Source organism: Neomonachus schauinslandi, chromosome 7, assembly GCF_002201575.2.
Source record: "Neomonachus schauinslandi chromosome 7, ASM220157v2, whole genome shotgun sequence".
Classification (NCBI taxonomy): domain Eukaryota; kingdom Metazoa; phylum Chordata; class Mammalia; order Carnivora; family Phocidae; genus Neomonachus; species Neomonachus schauinslandi.
Genome location: NC_058409.1, coordinates 99,462,263 through 99,482,025, shown reverse-complemented (window position 1 = coordinate 99,482,025; position 19,763 = coordinate 99,462,263). Strand labels below are relative to the sequence as shown.

Sequence of the window (19,763 nt, the reverse complement as noted above, 5' to 3'; positions counted from 1 at the left end):
GTTTCCTATTTTCTAGTTTCTCAGACTCATTTGCTGTTTATAAACATATCATGAATTGCCACCCCTCTAAGTTCATCATGCAGCCTGGAATGGCATTTCCTAATCTATTAAAAGTTTATTCAACGTCTCAAGCTCAGTCCAAATGTTGTGTCTTTCATGAAATAATCACTGACCACCACCCCCACACACAGATACCTTTTTACTCTGTTCCATTGCACATGGTTAGTAATTAACCATGTTTAGTACTCAGTATCTTATCAGTTCTATTATGTTGATATTAACATCTAGAATATGAACTTCCTGAGGGTAAGCATTGTTTTTTAAAATTTCTATATCCTCAGCATCAAGTGCTAGTCATCAAGCACTTAATAAATAAGCATTAAATTGAAGGGTATAAATCATGAATTTATAGACCTGTGATCTTTTGGACATGACTATTGGTCCCTCCATGTTTGTGTTTTAAGATTTGAAATTGATATTGCCTGCCTCTACTTCCATGCCCTAGAATGTGTTCAACATTCTATTGGTAATCAAGCCAGAACAATTTAAAGCTAGTGACCAAAGGACTCTCTCTTTATCGTCCTTTGTCTCCCAGTGCAATTTTATTCTTATTGCACTGGATTCCCAAACAGTATTGCATTGAAATTTTCTAGTGCCCACAGAGAGGTCAAGTATCCCTTAACAATATAAAAAATATTATTGGTCCAGGGAGTTTAAGAGCCCCAACTTCAGAAAACAGAATCAGTTATCATATGTAAAGCATCAAGTATAAAAGCGTATACTTTGGAATTAGAGATAATTACTAGCTCTGGGACATTAAGATAGTTATATATCTTTTGTGAGCCTTATTTTACCCTTTTGTAAAATAAAGATAAAAATTGCTACCTTGCAAGGTAGTTGCACGGATTAGAGATAATATCAATGTACATGATTGACATATAGTAAGCATTCAGTAACTATTAACTATTATCATATTCTACCACTTTTTTTCTTCCTTTAGTACAGCCTAGCAGTTATCTCTCCATTTTTCTCCTCCAGTGTACCACCAAGATACATTTTACCACTAGGAACCTCTTTAAATCACTCTTCTCACATCATTTCAGAGAAATTCCATCACAGAATCTTTGAATCCAAATATTCACTCGAGGTCTCTACCAAACAGCTCTTCCTCACAACGACCCCAAATAGCCTCAATCTCCTACTGTATGTTCTTAGGGATTATGTCATTTCCTCCTGAAACATACATCCATGAAACCTACCCATGGTGTTCTATGCTATACTTGAATATTTTGTTAACAGGTAACTCATTTTCTTTTATGGTACTCGTTCTATCTTGGGTAAGTACCACAGTTAGAAATTATTTCTTTAATAGAATGGAACCTTATTTTTCACTGTGTTCAGTCCAGTGGCCTTAGCTTATACCCAGTTTTGAATTCTGATTCTGTCATTTTTTAGCTGTGAGATTAGGCAAGTTACACACTTACTGATTTACAAAATGGACTCAATTATAGACAACTCATATATTTTTGTGTTAGCCATGAATGAGTTGGGAGTATATGGACTTCTTAACATAATTCTAGGCAAATAGTAAATGTTAAATATTTGGTAGTTATTATTAATATTATGTTAATTTTCACTGATACAGTCTTAAACTGCATTTATTATTTTTAGACTGACTTGCTCCCCATAACAGTTTCTAACACAGACAGGAAATGTTTCAAGTTCTTACTAGGTGGGAAGTACTTACATAAATACCAGAATCCTTTGGTTCAAGCCCCTTCTATACATGAGAAGACTAATGGCTCTCTAATATCATAGAAAGTACTACTTAGTGTTTGGTGCCAAGTTTGCTTTTTCTGTGCAACAATTTCCTCTAATCACCCCTGAGTCTTTATAAGTTATTTTATACACAAGCCTTGTTGGTGGTGATAGTAGAAGGAGTTAATCTTCTTTTTAGAGACAAATGTGACCTATTATTTGTTTCTTTTAAATAAATAATTTTAATGAGAAAAACATGCCCATTCTATAGGAGTAGGTACAACTCACCCATGATCATTTTTTTTAACCATATAAAAAAATTCAGTCTTTTTTTTTTTAAATGTGTTTTTTTTTTTTTTTAAGATTTTACTTATTTATTTGACAGAGAAAGACACAGCGAGAGAGGGAACACAAACGGGGAGTGGGAGAGGGAGAAGCAGACTCCCCGCCGAGCAGGGAGCCCGATGCGGGACTCGATCCCGGGACTCCAGGATCATGACCTGAGCCGAAGGCAGTCGTTTAACCAACTGAGCCACCCAGGCGCCCTAAAAAAATTCAGTCTTAAACACCTCACTAAGTTTTCTCACTGATGATAGAAATCAGAGATGGATAATACACATAAAAAAAGTCATGCAAGTTTACAGAGATCAATACAGAGTCCTGTGCTTGAATGAAAATAGTAAGCTGTAGTAAAAATGAACAGAGAATTATTTCATAGCATCATATATACCAGATAGTTAGGGTTTAGATTGTAACTGTACAATCAATGGGAGCTGAAAATGTGTTGTGGTCATCAGTTAGAGTAAGTTTAGAGTGAAAAGAATAAGAAGATATACGGAAACCAGGACTTGTAAGGAACAAGAGAAGATTTTAGGAATGTTTAGCTTAAATTTGAGAGGACATGATAGATATATTTGTTTAAATGGCTGCCATGTGCTCTTTCCCTGACAAATTATTGTGTATGGTTTCAAAGGTGAGAGCTAGGACCAGGGTGCAGGTTTCAGCTTAGCACAAGTAAAACAATGTAAGAAAACTTAAAAAAAAAAAAAAATATATATACATATATATATGTATATATATGTATGTATATATATATGTATATATATACATATGTATATATGTATATATATATATACATATATATATATGTATATATATATTCTCTCTCTACATATATATATGTAGAGAGAGAGAGATTCACAATGCTTTTCTTTATTCTTATTTTAAATTACTTAAAGATTAAAATTTTAAGGCTTAAAGTGACTTCTTTTATGTCAACTTCCATCTACCAGACTAGGCAGAGAATGCTATTTCTTGGGTTCAAACATTTTGCTTTTGACCTGTGGCAAGCCTAGTGAAATAGTGCCAGCAACATCATCATTAACCATGTCCATGGATGTTTTATTCTTACAGTATTTCTACATGGATAACCTTAATCAGATATTTCCGGACATTGTCTCTAATAGGCAGCATCCATGAAACTGGCCAAGTTTCTAAAGATAGTGGTAGGACCCATGTATGGCTTAGCTTGAGATGTTGTATCTTAAGAAGGATCAGCAAAGTACTTAACCAAAAAATATTAACCCAATAGCAAGACAGCCAGGCATTGTTCTAGTATATTATAAATACTTTTCAAAGAATAATAAGGGACAATTTTTAAATGCGGAGGAAAGGTGTGTCTGATGCATTAAAGATGATGAAATCAGAAAGAGAACCCAAAAGGATCTCAATATTGTTAGACTTTTTAAGCAGTAAGAGCTGTGTAGGAATCCTTCTGTGAACCACAGAAATAATAAATGCTGAGCCCATTGGAACATAATCTCACTCAGCGAGATGCCACTGCCTTCCAGATTTCCTCACAGGGCCCTGCTAATTCCATGCCAAAACTAGCAGTGGATTTCTTCCTTCTAATCTCCCCTAATGCCTTATTCGATTATTGTCACCGCTCTCCGACCATACACTGTCCCTTCAGACTCTCCTTTCCCAAGTGAGTCCACCAGAAGAGTCTGAGTGTCCATCAGGATGTAGTCTAAGACCACAAGCCACCTTGTTCTACATGAAAAGGCAGAAGCGAGAACAAGAGAGCAAGGGGAACATTTAAAGTTTTGCTGGCAACCTCTTCATCTACAGATTACTGGCTGGACACAAACAGGAAAAAGAGATATGAGGGGTCTGGAAGATTACTCTGGTTGATTGGCAAAGGGGGGGATTGTTAAGAGGGAGGAGAACCCAGGAGGAGGGTGAACTGGGCATTGCAGAGCACTGCAGGATGGCGTCGCCTCTGTCCTGGCTGTACCTTATTCTATGGTGAGTAAGATTTTTTCTAATTTTTCCTTTTAGTTCAGAGGAAAGCGAAAGCACATACCCACTGGGTGACTTCTATACCAAATCATGGAAGAAGCCTGGGTGGTGTGGCATGTATTTGTGGTGGGATAGATGAGTAGATTGAACAGCCTATTCTCTCTGAGCCTGGGAGTGAGGATCATGGACTGTTTACTCACAGGGTAGAAAATACCCTAGGGAAACTTGAAGATGAAGGAAACGTCTACTCCAAAAACATCAGTCGTATCCTGGACAACTTGCTTGAAGGCTATGACAACCGGCTGCGGCCAGGATTTGGAGGTGAGAGGCAGCATCCTTACTAAACCAAACATCTCTACTCTCTTTCCCCCTTCCCTCTGTTCCAAGACCCAGACGCTTCATAAGGATAGCAGAGCGGTAAGGTGCAGGGGTACTGGGAGAGGCCACGTGTTCCTGTCCAGTCTCTGTCCCTTCCTCTGTTTGTGACCTTCTATGCATGTTATTTGAACCCTCTAAGCCTCAGCTTCCTCATCTGTAGTGTGGGAGTATGAACAGTGCTTGCCTCATAGAGTTGTGTGAGTGTAGAATGAGATTCTCCATCTAAAGCACTTTTCTAAGCATTTGTCCCAAAAAAACTATAAGATGTGTTACTTATTGTTATAATTTTTATGAGAATACTAACTTAGTTCTCTTCCATTCCTTAAATTCCCCAAATTGACCAGAAAATTTTCAAAATAATGCAACTCGTATGAGTTTTCAGAGTTGAAAAACCCAAAGGCTCCTGCTACTGGATTCCTTTAGGATGGATTGCAGGTTCTGACCATGAGAAGGGACTTTGTGCTAGGGTCACTAAGTTCAGCGTCCTTAAAATCACTGGTGATATTTGCCCCCATTCTTCTGGGCTAATTTCAGGTGCTGTCACTGAAGTCAAAACAGACATTTATGTGACCAGTTTTGGGCCAGTGTCAGATGTGGAGATGGTGAGTGAGCTCTGAGCGGGGAGGGTAATTTTACTTATTGGCGGGAGGGCAGAGTCCCAGAACTAACGATCTTGGGCATTGTTACCAAGCTTGGCTCCAGAGTCCTAATGCAATATGTGTACTCATGCTGGGAGGGCATGGTCATTAGAGCAGATTACTGGCTTAATCTCCTTCACATTTCACTAAGGGCTCTGCTTGAACACTTTAACCTGAGGGACTTTCTAAGATTCTATTCTCTCTTTGGGCCACATATCATGCACTGATTCTTTTCTACAAAGATAAGATTTTCCCCATCTTTATGAAGTCCTGGTAAATTTTTAGAATAGAAAAAAGAAAAATCAACAAAGATATGTCATGTAAGAGTATATTGAAAGTATCTATGAAACTTAAAATATAGCTGTTTCCTGTAGCACGTCATTTTCAGTATATTTTATTAAAACAGTAAAGGGCATCATTTGGAAAAGCTAGTGCTTTGTACCTTTTGTGTTGCAAATGGACCAGTAGGTGTTCTGGGAACTCTGTTCCAGGTACAGATGGCTGTAGGATTCATAAGAGAGTATTTATAGTAAGTGGCAATGAAAATCTGAACTAGTCTGCTAGGACGAAGTGCATCATGATATTTTTTCACAGTTCTCAGGTACCATTTCCCCCTAAAAGTAAAATATAAATACTAAAATCAAAATGAATATAACTCTTTAAATAGTTGAGTCATTAAAGTTTATTAGGGAAATGCTGCTCTGGATAAATAGTTATTGGAGATTTTTTTAACTTCTGATCTTTGAGTTGACAAGAAAAGAAGCAAGAAGGGATTTAAAAAAAGGAAGGAGTACCAGAGGAAGGGAAAGGGAAGGGAGGGAAAAAAGTAAGAAAGAAAACGAGGAAGTGAAGGAGAGGGAGAAGAACTTTATTTAAGAGATAAATGTCTTAAGACTTGAAAGAAAGGAGGGTCAGCATTATCCAGAATTCTCAATTATTTTACTATCATATTTTTCATTTAGTACTGATTCACCCCAAATATAAATAACCACAACCATACCATACTATATTATTGAAGTCTGGGGAACACTTGGCACTTCATTTTATGTATGTGTCTCATTATTTAAGTATATTTGTACAGTGGAGACTTGTTATTGCCTGGATCATTATTATATGGATATACTGTGTGTCAAATTATATTGTGAAAATCTAATCACAACTTGCAGTAATAGGTCTCATACAGGAACACATAAAGTAGGCAAAGCAATTATTGGCAATATTTTGTTAAACTTACAAGCTTTAATTATCATTGACTTTTGCAATGGCTCTCACCATAATTCTTAAGATTTCTAAAGTTATTTCATAAAAGCCACAAATTAAAACTCAAAATTTTAATTATGGATACTTAAATGATGCTCTAAGTAATCATGGTAACATTTGCTTTTATATTCTCCAGAATAATATAAAATTATTATGATGTGCAACCAGAGTACACTTATCAAGCAAAGTTTACCTATCCTTGGAAGTTTGCTAAATGGTACCATAGTGTTAGGACACACCTTTGAAAGTGAACAAGGCATTGGGGGGAATGGTTAGACTAAGTAATGGTAGGAAGACCAGCATAAAACCTAGACTGTAAATCTTTTCATATTTCTTTCTAAATTTATGGAGGGGAAATTGATAGGTCAATAGATGGAGAGGTAGATGACTGATAGAAAAGAAGAAGATTGTTAAAGAGGGTCAAGGTGCAGGAGGGAGGTTTGCACAACACCACACCATCTTTTATGATAATGTTACAAACTTTGAGTTTGAGAAAAATAATAATTTCCTGAAATCACAGGTTCTCTGAAGGTTATTATCATAAAAAGTTTTTTATTTCTTAAATTTTAGAATTGGGTATAGAAGCTAGTGAATAAACTATTCTTAATAAACTATCTCCCCAGCTTTCATGAATATCTTATTTTCTCCTAGGAGTATACAATGGACGTTTTCTTCCGCCAGACTTGGACTGATGAGAGGTTGAAGTTTGGGGGGCCAACTGAGATTTTGAGTTTGAATAACTTGATGGTCAGTAAAATCTGGACACCTGACACTTTTTTCAGGAATGGCAAAAAATCAATTGCACACAATATGACAACCCCTAATAAACTCTTCAGAATAATGCAGAATGGAACCATTTTATATACCATGAGGTGAGGTTTCCCCAATTCAACTTCCTCTAACCCAAATGATTTGTCCAACATACTAATTTGGAACCATTTATTTCAATGTCCTTAGGCTTACCATCAATGCTGACTGTCCCATGAGGCTGGTTAACTTTCCTATGGATGGGCATGCTTGTCCACTCAAGTTTGGGAGTTGTAAGTTACAAAAAGCTTCTGAGAGTCAAATAATGCATTCAAAATATATAATTATTGGGGCACCTGGGTGGCTCAGTCGGTTTAGTGTCCAACTCTGGATTTCACCTCAGGTCATGATCTCAGGCTCCTGGGATCAAGCCCCATCTCAGGACTCCCTGGGCTCAGTGGGGAGTCTACTTGTCTCCCTCTCCCACCTCTCCTCTCCCCCACCCCTTTCTCTGAAAAAAAAATAAATAAGTCTAAATAATTAAATAAAGGCAGCAGTCTTTAAAAAAAATACATATATACAATTATTAGATTGTAGTCAGAGACCAGAAAGCAAAAGAGAAATATTGCTATGATACTCTCAGTGTGATTCCAGGAATATACTTACTTAATCATGTCTGTCAATCTTGTAAATAGTCAGAGGCTTTAGTCACCCAGATTAAGAAAAACATTAAAGAAAATTTATGTTTGTATTTCTTTTTTATATGGAAAAAATTTGCTTTGAAAAAAAAACACAACTAGTCAGATTCACTGCTATGTTTAATTTGTTTAAAAAAATTCAGATGCTTACCCCAAAAGTGAAATCATATATACATGGAAAAAAGGACCACTTTACTCAGTCGAAGTTCCAGAAGAATCTTCAAGTCTGCTCCAGTACGATCTGATTGGACAAACAGTATCTAGTGAGACAATTAAATCTAACACAGGTAAGAATTAGACCAATTAATGAATGTAATTCAGCAAGGTGACTCCCATGCACATTTTCAAAATATCTATTTTTTTCTTCTCTGCATTAGCCATCCTCAGCTATGCTTGCTGTTTTGAAGTGATGAGTAGCATTCTTTAAAATTGATTTTGCAACCATGTGCATATAAAGATTTGTGTAACCTTGGAATAAATAGTTTTGTATGTATATGACACAAAGAACCCGACCAAAAACAATGAGCTGATATATCTATCATCTGCTTGATCAAGTATCTTTGTCATACAGTGAAATATGCCTTCACTTGTTTTATTCCAGCCCGTGTTAATTTAAAGATTTATCTGCAAGATTTATTTCCAGCTGCATTCTTTCTGCACACTGTCAACAGCAATAATACTGATATATGTGTTTTCCAACAGGTGAATATGTAATAATGACAGTTTATTTCCACTTGCAAAGGAAGATGGGCTACTTCATGATACAGATATACACTCCTTGCATTATGACAGTCATTCTTTCCCAAGTGTCTTTCTGGATTAATAAGGAATCTGTCCCGGCTAGAACTGTCTTTGGTATGCTTCACTCTTTGGCTATACTTCCACTCATCCTCCAGCTCTTACTGCTTGTGATATGTTGGGGGAATTGTGAATGTTCGGGGCATATTCACACTAGGACACTTTTTCAATCCACAAAGGAAATAGACTCCTATCTCATTAAGGCATATGTATTGTATTAAATGACCCTTATATTATCCCAAGCTATGTGGTGAATTCACAAAAACATTTGTCTTGGCAAGAATTCTGGCTAGATTCCTGTGACTTTCATGTGCCCTATTTAGGAGTATTTTTTTTTTTTTACTTATTTTTTAAATCTCGGGCGCCTGGGTGGCTCAGTTGGTTAAGCGACTGCCTTCGGCTCAGGTCATGATCCTGGAGTCCCGGGATCGAGTCCCGCATCGGGCTCCCTGCTTAGCAGGGAGTCTGCTTCTCCCTCTCCTGCTCCCCGCTCTTGTGCTCTTTCTCTCTCTCAAATAAATAAATAAATAAAATCTTTTAAATCTCAATTTGCTTTTTCATAATTAAGGAAAAGCAGAAAAGTAAAAATTGACATGTAAATCCATGAAAAGAAAGGCAAAGATATTGAAACCTAATATATAAATGATATTTAATATATAAATGATATCTTGCTTTTATTAGGTGAACCATAAGAAACTGTCATTTTTCTAGATATAAAAATAGTTAAATATAACCAATTTCCCATGGTTCAACCTAAATATTGAGTTCCATTTTTGATATATAGAAGCACTATTAATTTTGAGAAAAAAAGTTGTAATGGAAAGTATCATCAATAACAAAATCCAACTTTTTCTGAGTTTTCATGATTATACATTTAGAAAGATTCATAGCGAAGACCTGAGTTGAATTGAAATCTCAGATGAATTTTGACTTTCTAATTTACTATATTAAAATAGATTTCTTTCTGCAAATTATAAAAGAATATCTATGTAATGATGTTGACCATCTTCAAATTACATATATTCCCCAACTATTATACAAGATATAAAACTGCTGGTGACTGAGTGATGAAATTATTTTCTCATGAGTAAATATTTTACCTTAAAACCAAGCTAGAAATGTAAAAAAATGAGGAACCTAATTTTGTGTTTACTGTTCATACTAAACAGACTTCTTAAATATGTTGATAGATATTATCAGCTATTCAAACTGACCAGGAATTCAAGGTTTTAGTACTTATATGATAATTTGCTGTAAATTTTCTTAAGAAGTAAACAACTAGAATTATTCATGAGTTTAACTATATAATAGTTAAACTAACTCAAATCAGAAAATATTTTTTGAGCAACTATGGTGTATATGGCACCATACTAGGTATTGAAACATACAAAAATGGTAATACCTATGATAATAATTGTGAACAATTATAAAACAAGAACAAAAATTACATTTGCAGAGTGTTTAATCCACTGACACATTCTCATTTGATGTTGTTATTGGATTCCAAATGCTAATACTGCATTTCTTATTCTTTTTCACTTTAGGGATCACCACTGTTTTAACCATGACCACATTAAGCATCAGTGCCCGGCACTCCTTGCCAAAAGTGTCGTATGCAACTGCTATGGATTGGTTCATAGCTGTTTGCTTTGCTTTCGTCTTCTCAGCTCTTATTGAGTTCGCGGCTGTCAACTACTTTACCAATCTTCAGACACAGAAGGCCAAAAGGAGGGCACAGATTGCAGCCTCACCCCCAGTGACAATATCAAAAGCCAGCGAACCGTTGGAAGCTGAGATTGTTTTGGTAATTGTTTACTTTTCTAATGTTACCCATCAATATAGGAAAAGGCAGCCTAACAGTGATCACAAACAACTAAATAGTCCAAAAGTACTATTAGTTGAGCACAAGTTACATAATTCTGATTCTAAGGCCAACTTCTTTTCCTACTTCATAGCAAAAAAACAAGCAATAATCCTTCATTTATCTTTGCTCTAAACTTTTGGCATTCTTCTTTTATCATCCTCACTGGTACTAGCAGATTCTGAGCTCTCAGAGGAGATGAGAACATTCTTCTCAGCCTTTAGATGTTTCCTTTGAACAGGTTTACTTATACCAACTAGGGAGAATAAAGTGAAAAAAAGTTCCTAATGAGGCTTCAGAGTCTGAGGGAAATAAACAGGGACTCCTATAGAATGGACAATTTTTGTTAGAAATCTGCTTGCTACTTCATTCCATGAAGGCAAGATGTGAATACTAGGTTCTACGAATGCTGAATCATAAGCCCGGTTTTTGATTTTCATGAAAACACTCATGTTCACATTTGTATATTAAATACATGTATCTTAAAGTGTTTTTATTCAAAGACTTACAATCAGTGATAAATAGCTATAAAATTAAGAAAAAAAGTTTCCCATCCAGTGATCCAGACTAATAACCTCTGCTTACAAATCAAAAACAGTATCTCGGAGAGGGAAGATGTTATTTACTAGTCGGTAGAAAAACTAGGAATTGATCGCAGAAGTCCAATACACACAGATTTACAGAGGCAGAGACTATCCCCTCTCCAACAATACTCAAAGGCTGATATATAAAAGAGTGCACACCACAAGATAAAACATTTTCAGAATGTGAGGTCATTCCCAAAATTCTTCCCTTGACCTAATGATGTTTTCTTTATATATGTGTATTTTTAAAGGCCGTAAAAATATAAATTTTATAGCAAAAGGATGATAGTCTGAAGACTCAATCCAAAACACTTGAAAATAATTTTTTTCAGAAAATATTTTTGAGAATTAGTTTATGTTTGTAAAAATAAAAGTTATTATGTTATAAGCCATCTGTATTAATATGGGTATATAATCAACATATTGCCCAGTGGTCACATATCACCTTAACATATATCTATAAATGAAGAATTCATATTTATCAGAATGCAGTTTAACAGTTTCCTTCCAGAAATGCAGTAAAATTGAAAAGAGAAATTCATGAGAAACAAGATAAAAAAATAAGTCCAATGATTTTGAATATGTTCATTGATCTGATATTGAGATAAAAAGAAAGACCAACTTCCTTACTTCAACTTTTTTGAAATATGTATTCCTGAGAGAAATATGATTTCAAATCCTTGGAGAAAGCAGAGAGTTAGTATTCTCTTTGTCTTTTATTTTAAAGATATAATTTATTAATAAGATGGAATTTAAGATCTCAGGTCTTCATATAGCTATCTTCTACAATTCTAAAATAGTAACATATAATGAGCAGGTCCTTTGGGAAGCTAGATTAAAAAAATGCATTTAAATCATCTCAAAGTACTTTTTTTTTGCAAGTTGACTTTTTTCTTATGAAAAATTTTATTTCTAAACCTGGCTTCACTTAAAACATTTTAAGGCAATGAAAAGCAGCATTTTGTTTCTGAAAGGGTAGGTCAAAGCATAAAAATAAAAACCAAAATAAGCAAACTTAACAATACAAACCTTGTAGGTACCAAAAATAAATATAGATGATTACAAAGAACATTTTCATTTTATTTATTCATGTCAAACCTTGGCAATTTGTTTCATATAATGTAAAGGAACAAACATAAATTATACATTTGCAATTTATACAACTCAATGTATGTATTATGATTGCTAGGCCATTTTTTCTTTCAAATACCATGACATTTAAAAACGCCTATTCAGTTGTCATCAAAATAATGTTATTTGAGTAAGTTGGACATTGAAATAGCAAACCAGTGTGGTGAGGTTGAAATAAAATTAAGTGCTTAGATGTTTCATGTGATTCTAAGTTATATTTTAATGTCCTAATTGCTTTTCACAAGAAACTACTTAGAATGAATATGGGAAAAAGTTTATCACTTTGTTTTTGGCCTTGAAATTTAATATAATAAAGACAAAGAAATTCAGGAGTTTTAAATCTAATACTCAAACCCAAAGAGACATCTAAAACTAAATCCTCAGAAGTGCTTGGTTTACTAATGATCTTTCTGGTTTTAAGGCATTTGGAACTAGATACCGGGTTTTTTGTTGTTGTTTTTTTGTTTTAGATTTTGAGAACAAATTACCCACAGCTTCTTTCCTGCTTATATGGTACCTTTCCTTATTGCTTTTATCTGGTATGCTGTCTTGGCATTAGAGAGTTATTCTTATCTTCATGTATCATAAATTAATATGTGTCTGGGGTATACTTATTCTGCGTGTGAGACCAAGTTTGGACCTCAATCACTTTTTGGATGTTTTGCTAGTTTCCTTGTTATTTTAAAGGTCTAAACTCTCATTACTATGTTCCTAAGAATGAATTCCCCCCACCCATCGACACATCCAATGTGGCTTTCCTTTTTCACAGGAGGTGTGACATTCTTGGTAAATCATCTACAAACAAAATTGGCCAAAATTTCATTCGTCAGGACAATAATTATATTTATACTGATTCCATTGTTTATTCACTATTTTTTTTTCCTTTTCATCCGGCATCCATGTAGTGAGTACCTACGTCTTCAATGAATTAGTCATACTATAAGCACTTGTTAGATGCGCTTATGTTCCACATCCTTTGCAGAATGCTGGGGATACATTAGTGTGTCGCATCAGTATGGCCTCTTCCCTCACTAGCTTCTTGCTGAACAGGAAGAAAGACAAACCAATGAGCCATAACAATACACTATGATAAAGGCTGTGGTTAGAGATGTAGAGTGGTTAAAGATGAGCCATGCAAGAGTACCGAACACAGCCTGGAGGGATCATCATTCTGGAGGAAGTGTTTCCTCAGCTGAGAACAGAAGGATTAGCCTGGTCCTGTTCTGGAAACACTAAGTCAGTTGCTAGCAACCTGGAAATAGAGAGGGAAATAAGACATATCCTTTCTATATTCCCTTTCAAGGTTGGGATGATCTGCTGGGTCATTATCATGTTGCCTTCCACCTATGTAGAGAGATATGAAGCATAGAATACTGAAAGATTTACTTCCCATTTCCAAATATTGCCGAGATTTCTTTGAAGACTGTCATTACTCTGTAGAACTAAGGGCTGAATTAAGCCCATCAGAGACTCTGAGTCCCTTCACCATGGTTGTGCTATTTCATAACTTATAGAGAGGGTAGGGTGGATTAGATAAGGGGTGTAGGTGGTTAGTTCTTTCCCCATACCTTCTATCAAATCCCCATCCAGTATTCCCTTCTTTACCCTCCAAACATTCCAATATGGTTTCTAGACATGTCCTTAGCACCACAGACCCACCAGATTGCTGCCAATAAGCTGCTTCTTTATAGAAATTCTGGAATTGTCTCTGTCCCAATTCTACCAGCTATTATTTAGATGCAAGAAAATTTGATTTGAAATTCTTATTTCCTCCACAATAATTAATATAATAGTTTTTAAAAAAAATATTAAGTACTAAATATTTTCAAATTTATATTTAGTGCCCTTGTTTGCTGGTTCTAAAACCAGGTGCTTTGTTTGTCCATTGGATAATGCAGCCATGGTTAGAATATCTCTCTTGAGAGGTAACCCACTGCCCCCTCTTCTTTAACATATTAGACTCACTGAATGTTGTATAAAAATTGCTTTAAGTACTTTACAAATGTCTTATATTTACATCAAATAATTGATTGTCATAAAGTCCAGTTTGACTCAAAGTACCTTTGCAATATGGCATTACTTAAAACAAAGCAATGCTCTATAAATACCCAAAGTAGGACGGCATTCAGCAGCAGGGGACCCCTGGAAAAATTCAAAACCACAGGTGTTCCACTCAAAACAGTGACAGCCCCAAGCTGAGCCCTCATCTGGACTCTGACAAAAACCTATTTTACCATCAGCTGAAGCTGCCGGGGTTACAATAGAACAGGCGGGGTCGGATGCAAACCTGTATCTTGAATGGCTTGCAAAATTGGCTTTCTTTTCACTTCAGAAATTCAATGTGATTCTTCTAAATTGGGGTCCAGTTTCCTGTACTGCCAATTCCCAATTATGCAGGAGCTGATTATCCAGCATGTACGTTAGCCAGGCCTCTTGCATTTCCTTGAACATATCATATTTGCTGCCTGCTAGAAACACCCCCAATCGCTGCTGGACAGTGAGATATCTGTAACTCTAAGCCAGTGATACTCAGTGGTAGGTGACTTTTCTCTCCAGAGAATATTTGGCAATGTCTGGAGATATTTTTGGTTGTCACAACTTTGGGGGGGGGGAGATGCTACAGGCATCTTGTGGGTAGAAGTAGAACCCAGGGATGCTGCTCAACATCCTATGATGTACAGGACAATCCTCCACAACAAAAAAGTATCCTACCCAAAATGTCAATAGTTCTGTGTTTGAGAAACCATGCCCTGAACCTTAAAGCTGATGGGAAGAAACCATAATAATTATTAAGAGTGTGATCTTAACATCCGAGAGTGATTACATTCAGACACTGCCAGTTACTGCGTGAGCTTCCCACTCAAGCCTTCATTTGCTCATCTTTAAAATGAAAATAATAATATTACATTATAGTTTTTTTTCTAGGAATAGGCAAAATAATGCATGCAAAATGCTGTGTAGTGCCTGTCAATTGTAAGCATTTATATATGGTACTTGTAATATGAAACAATACACTAAAATATAATGTAAAATAATCATCAAAATTTTTATTTTCTTCTCCTTGCCTGATTACTCTAAGAAATCCTGGAAATGTTTATATTTTCATTCATTTGTTGATTCAGCATATGCTTATTAAGCACATACTATGTTCTGTGCACTGACTAGGCACTGTGGAACACTTATACTTGAAAATAATATGCCCTCTACCAATAAGGAGATTTCATGTCAGGAAAGGAGATAAGGTGCAACAGAAATAATATTTACAAGGAAGAATGTGATAACTGCTGAACAAATTATAACATCTAAGTAGGCAAAAAAGTGTTCTCTTTCTAGTATATCTATGATATATATTATATATATCTAATGCCTATCCATCTGTCTTATCTATAAATTTATACCTTACATTTTCTTTCTCAAATTCTTAAAGAAAAGAAAAACTTATAGAGAAAGTAATAATCTTCCCTAGCTTTAAAGATGGGAACTACATATAGCAGGTAAGTAGTATATATGGAATTGCAATTGAGGGCTTTCTGACTCTCTTGTCCTCTCTTAACTCTTACTCAACCCTCCATAGAGACTGTTTGGAAAAGTAGATGAGGAAAGGGTGAATCCTGTTGTAGGGGATCTTTCATTCCAGGCTAGTGCTATTAAATTTTTCATGGTATTTTTGAGTGATGTTGCTTAACTCTGGACAAGGGTCATTTGGTAGTTCTTATTAAGTCATGTGTGACATTGTGACAATGCTGAAAGATTGACAATTAACTTTTTTCCCCCACTCTGACTTTTGTCAGAGTCCAGCTCTAAAGAGGGGAAGATAAAACAATGCCTTACATCTTTATGGTAGATTATGTTTTATAATTACTTTTTTGTCTCAACGAACTTTTTCATGTCTGCCCTCTTTCTCCTTAAAAAAAGAAATAAACACAGGGAATGCATGCTATTAAAAATCATGAGTTTGGAAAGAGTATCTGCTCCACAGGCTTGCCCTCATTTTACTCCATCATGATCCTTAGAAGTTTTACTAGAGTAAAATATTTTAATATTCCATGTATCTGGGAGGAGGATAACTCTTTTTGGAAAATGAAACAGTAACACATTTTGCTCTTTCAGGTGGAGAATATTTCAGTAACATTGTTAATGGCTGAAAATTCAAATCAGAGTCTGAGATACATGATAGAAACTCTGGAAAGAAGGTGCTATGTTTATTCTCTAAGACAGGCAGCATGCACTGAGACCAAAATATCACTACTCTGGTCCTATGTACATGCTGACTCGTGACTCTGGGCACAGCAGTCCTTAGCTGTCACATGTTTTTAGTAGGAAGTGCCACTTATTTCCTAAGATCAGCAGACTGAGGCCTCTACTATTTTAAATTATCTTCTACCTTCTATCTTCTTTATTTAATTATGTCAAGAGTCCCTAGCACAATCCTGGGCCAACACATAACAAGTAAAGATATTCTTTCCTTGCAACTCACCACGGTCATAAGAAATCAGAGACTCATTTGTGTTTTCAGTGAAGAAGGAGATTTTCCCATGGCCTCTAAATGCATACTGGGCTTGAACTCTCAATGATGATTATATTATTTAGATACTCAGTAAATTCCATGACAAATCAAACAGCAAAATTCGAAAGGGGAATACAGAGAGAAGAGGTTCTTGGAATCGCTGTTTCTCGCACTCCAAATGTCACCACATCGGCAGGTCATTCTGGTCCTGTGGCTCAGCCGGCACAGGGGAGGTGGCTGCCTCATCCTGTTTCTGCGGGGTTGCTGGCTAAAGCCACGGGAGTCTGCCCATGTGAGTAACATACCCTGCCAGGCATCAAAGTGGTGATTTTGTTGCCAGGGAGAAAACAAGGCAGTTTTACAAGAGCAGAGATAATGTACAGCAAGTGTTTGAAGGCAGAGACCCAGCAAGGGCAACCTGGTCACAAGGAGAGTGACTATTACAGGATATAGACAAGAAAAGATACAAATCAGAGCAAGGTCCTCTAGTCTCCACAGTATGAAAGGAGTCTAAAGCAAACAGAATTAGAGTCTCTGAACTACACCCAGTACTTTAGAGTGAAGACAAGAAAATGTGGGGGATGATGAAACAAGCATTGCATTTGACCAGGGTAGTTTATTACTAGCTGTGTGACTACGGGCGAGGCATTTCCAGCTCCACTCTCTGGACTTAGCCTTTTCACCTAACAATTAATGTGCTAAATATCCTTTTCAGGACTAAAAATTGTTGTCTTATGATTTCTAATGATTAAAAAGAACATATAATAATTCTGACAATTCTGAGGTCAGTAAATGAATCATTTTTTGGTGACTTAGGATGGAGGGAGATGAGACCAGTGGAGAAGTTCTGAATGGGAAGCAGAAAGCTCTCAATATAGAACTTCTGGGCTTAAGAGGCAGTTGTATTTCAAGGGATGAACAGTCATCCCACTCAGTTTAAGGGTATTGACACTTTGTCACTGGTTTTCACATACATGAGCACCTTAATATTTTTTGTTGCTGTTATCTCAGCTGGTTCAAATATATGAACCTGTGAAGATGAGGATGTAGGCTAGAAGAACGATATCAACTAACTGAACTGTTATATTTTCTTGTATTAATTATTTGTCCATATATTCCAAATTTAAATGCCCTCTCATTGCCCACACACATTGCCCTATAGGCTTATGCATCACCGGTGAGGAGAAGGGGGTGGATAAGCCTATGCAACCTGGTTCATTTCTTCCTAATGGCCCAGTGGTCAACACAGTTTCTGGGACGTGGAATATGCTTGGCATCAATTGCTGATGTATGAAATTATAGGATGTTGGATGGCTGCAAATCATTTTTTTAAATTTGTTTTACCACTTCCTTGGAAAAGTAGCACCATCAAATACTAAGAATTTGCTAATATTAAAAAAAGGAATTTGCTAATATTTTATCTTACATAGTAAGTAGTCAATAAATATCTGTTCATGGTGAAAAAGTGAATAACTAAGTGATCTCTAGTCTTTTACCTAGGCTGAATATTTATGTCTTTTCCCTACAGCATCCTGATTCCAAGTATCATCTGAAGAAAAGAATCACCTCTCTGACTTTGCCGATAGTTCCATCCCCTGAGGCCAGCAAAGTCCTCACCAGAGGTCCTATCTTACAATCAACACCTGTCACACCCCCACCACTCTCTCCAGCCTTTGGAGGCACCAGTAAAATAGACCAGTATTCTCGGATTCTCTTCCCAGTTGCATTTGCAGGATTTAACCTTGTATACTGGGTAGTTTATCTTTCCAAAGACACGATGGAAGTGAGCAGCAGTGTTGAATAGCTTGAAGCCAGGACAACTTGTATTCTGTAATCATTTTCTGAAATTTTTTAAATAGCATTAACACTTGTATAGATGCTTTTCTGAACACTGAAAATCTGTAACACATAGCTTTGAGTAAGCACGTCTGGGCCAAAAAGCACTAATGTTACTCCTCAAAACTGTAAGCTGAAGGTTGTTGAAAAATATGACTATTCTGTATGTTAGAGAAAAAATTGGTAAGAGAATAAGATGGACTCAAGATGAATTTGCCAATCTTTGTCCTTCATTGTTCAATATTTTAATTGTCACTGTGAATAGCATTTACCACAAAGAAGATAAAATAAGAAATGCTGACACTTCCAAAGGTTGCCTTAAACTATGTTTATTTCGGCTTAGTTGTCAAAGAGAGCAAAATATAAATAGTCTAAATATTTATCAATAGGTTAATGCCAGTATGTTGGAGGCCCTTATGCTAATAAAACAGTTTTCAGTATCAAGCCTGTATTGAGCTTAGCCATTTGTTGTGATGCTATTTTACCTCAATAAGTAAATGAATAAATAAATAAGTATGCATATGTACATAGCTTTAGTTGGACTGCAATACAGTGCTGTTTTATCTCAGTAAGCTCTCCTTTCAAAATAATATGCTCATCATAATCCCATGAAATTGTAGAAAAAATTGTTAACTATAATGAAGACTTGTTCTATTATGACTGTGGCTATATCTCATATTTTCTACGTTTCTATGTATACCACTAAAGAAAACAACAATAAACATGGTTCCCTCTGTTTAATAAAGCTAGGAAGAAGACTTTTCTTAAGTATGAAGAAATGAAGAGACGACCTCTTCTCAATGTTAGTGTCCCTGGTGATTCTGACAAGTAGAAGGTACAGGACAGGTGGGCTCAGTCACTCTAAACAAGGAGTCGAGTTTATATTCAGAATCAATCTTTCATCTCCTTCCTGCTCACTCAACACACTTTCAATTAGAAGATGAATACAGTCTGAGTATCCAATAAATAACATGGTAACTATAGTATAACACTGTATTGTATAATTGAAATTTGGTAAGAGAGAACTTAACTGTTCTCAAGAAAAAAAAATTAAAAAGGTAAATATGTGAGGTGATGGATATGTTAATTGACTAACTCAGTGAGGGGAATCATTTCCTAATGTATTCATATATCAAATCATCACATTGTACACTTTAAGTACCTTACAATTTTGTCAATTATACCTCAATAAAGCTGAAAAATAAATGAATGAGATTACTTTTCTCTCTTTCTGCTATCCCCGCTCTTCCTGATGCTGACTCTAGC

At 35.8% G+C, this 19,763-nt stretch overlaps 1 protein-coding gene across 1 annotated transcript; it reads left to right on the top strand.

The window, feature by feature from the left end:
- Nucleotides 1–4,027: 4,027 nt before the first annotated feature.
- GABRA6 (gamma-aminobutyric acid type A receptor subunit alpha6) lies at nt 4,028–18,465 on the top strand. Its single transcript, XM_021698009.1, has 9 exons — nt 4,028–4,065; nt 4,262–4,380; nt 4,972–5,039; nt 6,987–7,207; nt 7,293–7,375; nt 7,924–8,067; nt 8,483–8,635; nt 10,123–10,382; nt 18,190–18,465. The coding sequence occupies exons 1-9, from the start codon at nt 4,028–4,030 to the stop codon at nt 18,463–18,465; spliced, it is 1,362 nt and encodes a 453-aa protein (XP_021553684.1).
- The last annotated feature ends 1,298 nt before the right edge of the window (nt 18,466–19,763 follow it).

What these genes read in the sequence shown, in the direction of transcription:
- GABRA6 (XM_021698009.1), top strand. Translation starts at nt 4,028, where the DNA reads ATGGCGTCGCCTCTGTCCTGGCTGTACCTTATTCTATG. An exon ending in CAGTGTCAGATGTGGAGATG is followed by an intron (nt 5,040 to 6,986) that starts GTGAGTGAGCTC and finishes ATTTTCTCCTAG; the next exon opens with GAGTATACAATGGACGTTTT. An exon ending in CCCGGCTAGAACTGTCTTTG is followed by an intron (nt 8,636 to 10,122) that starts GTATGCTTCACT and finishes TTTTCACTTTAG; the next exon opens with GGATCACCACTGTTTTAACC.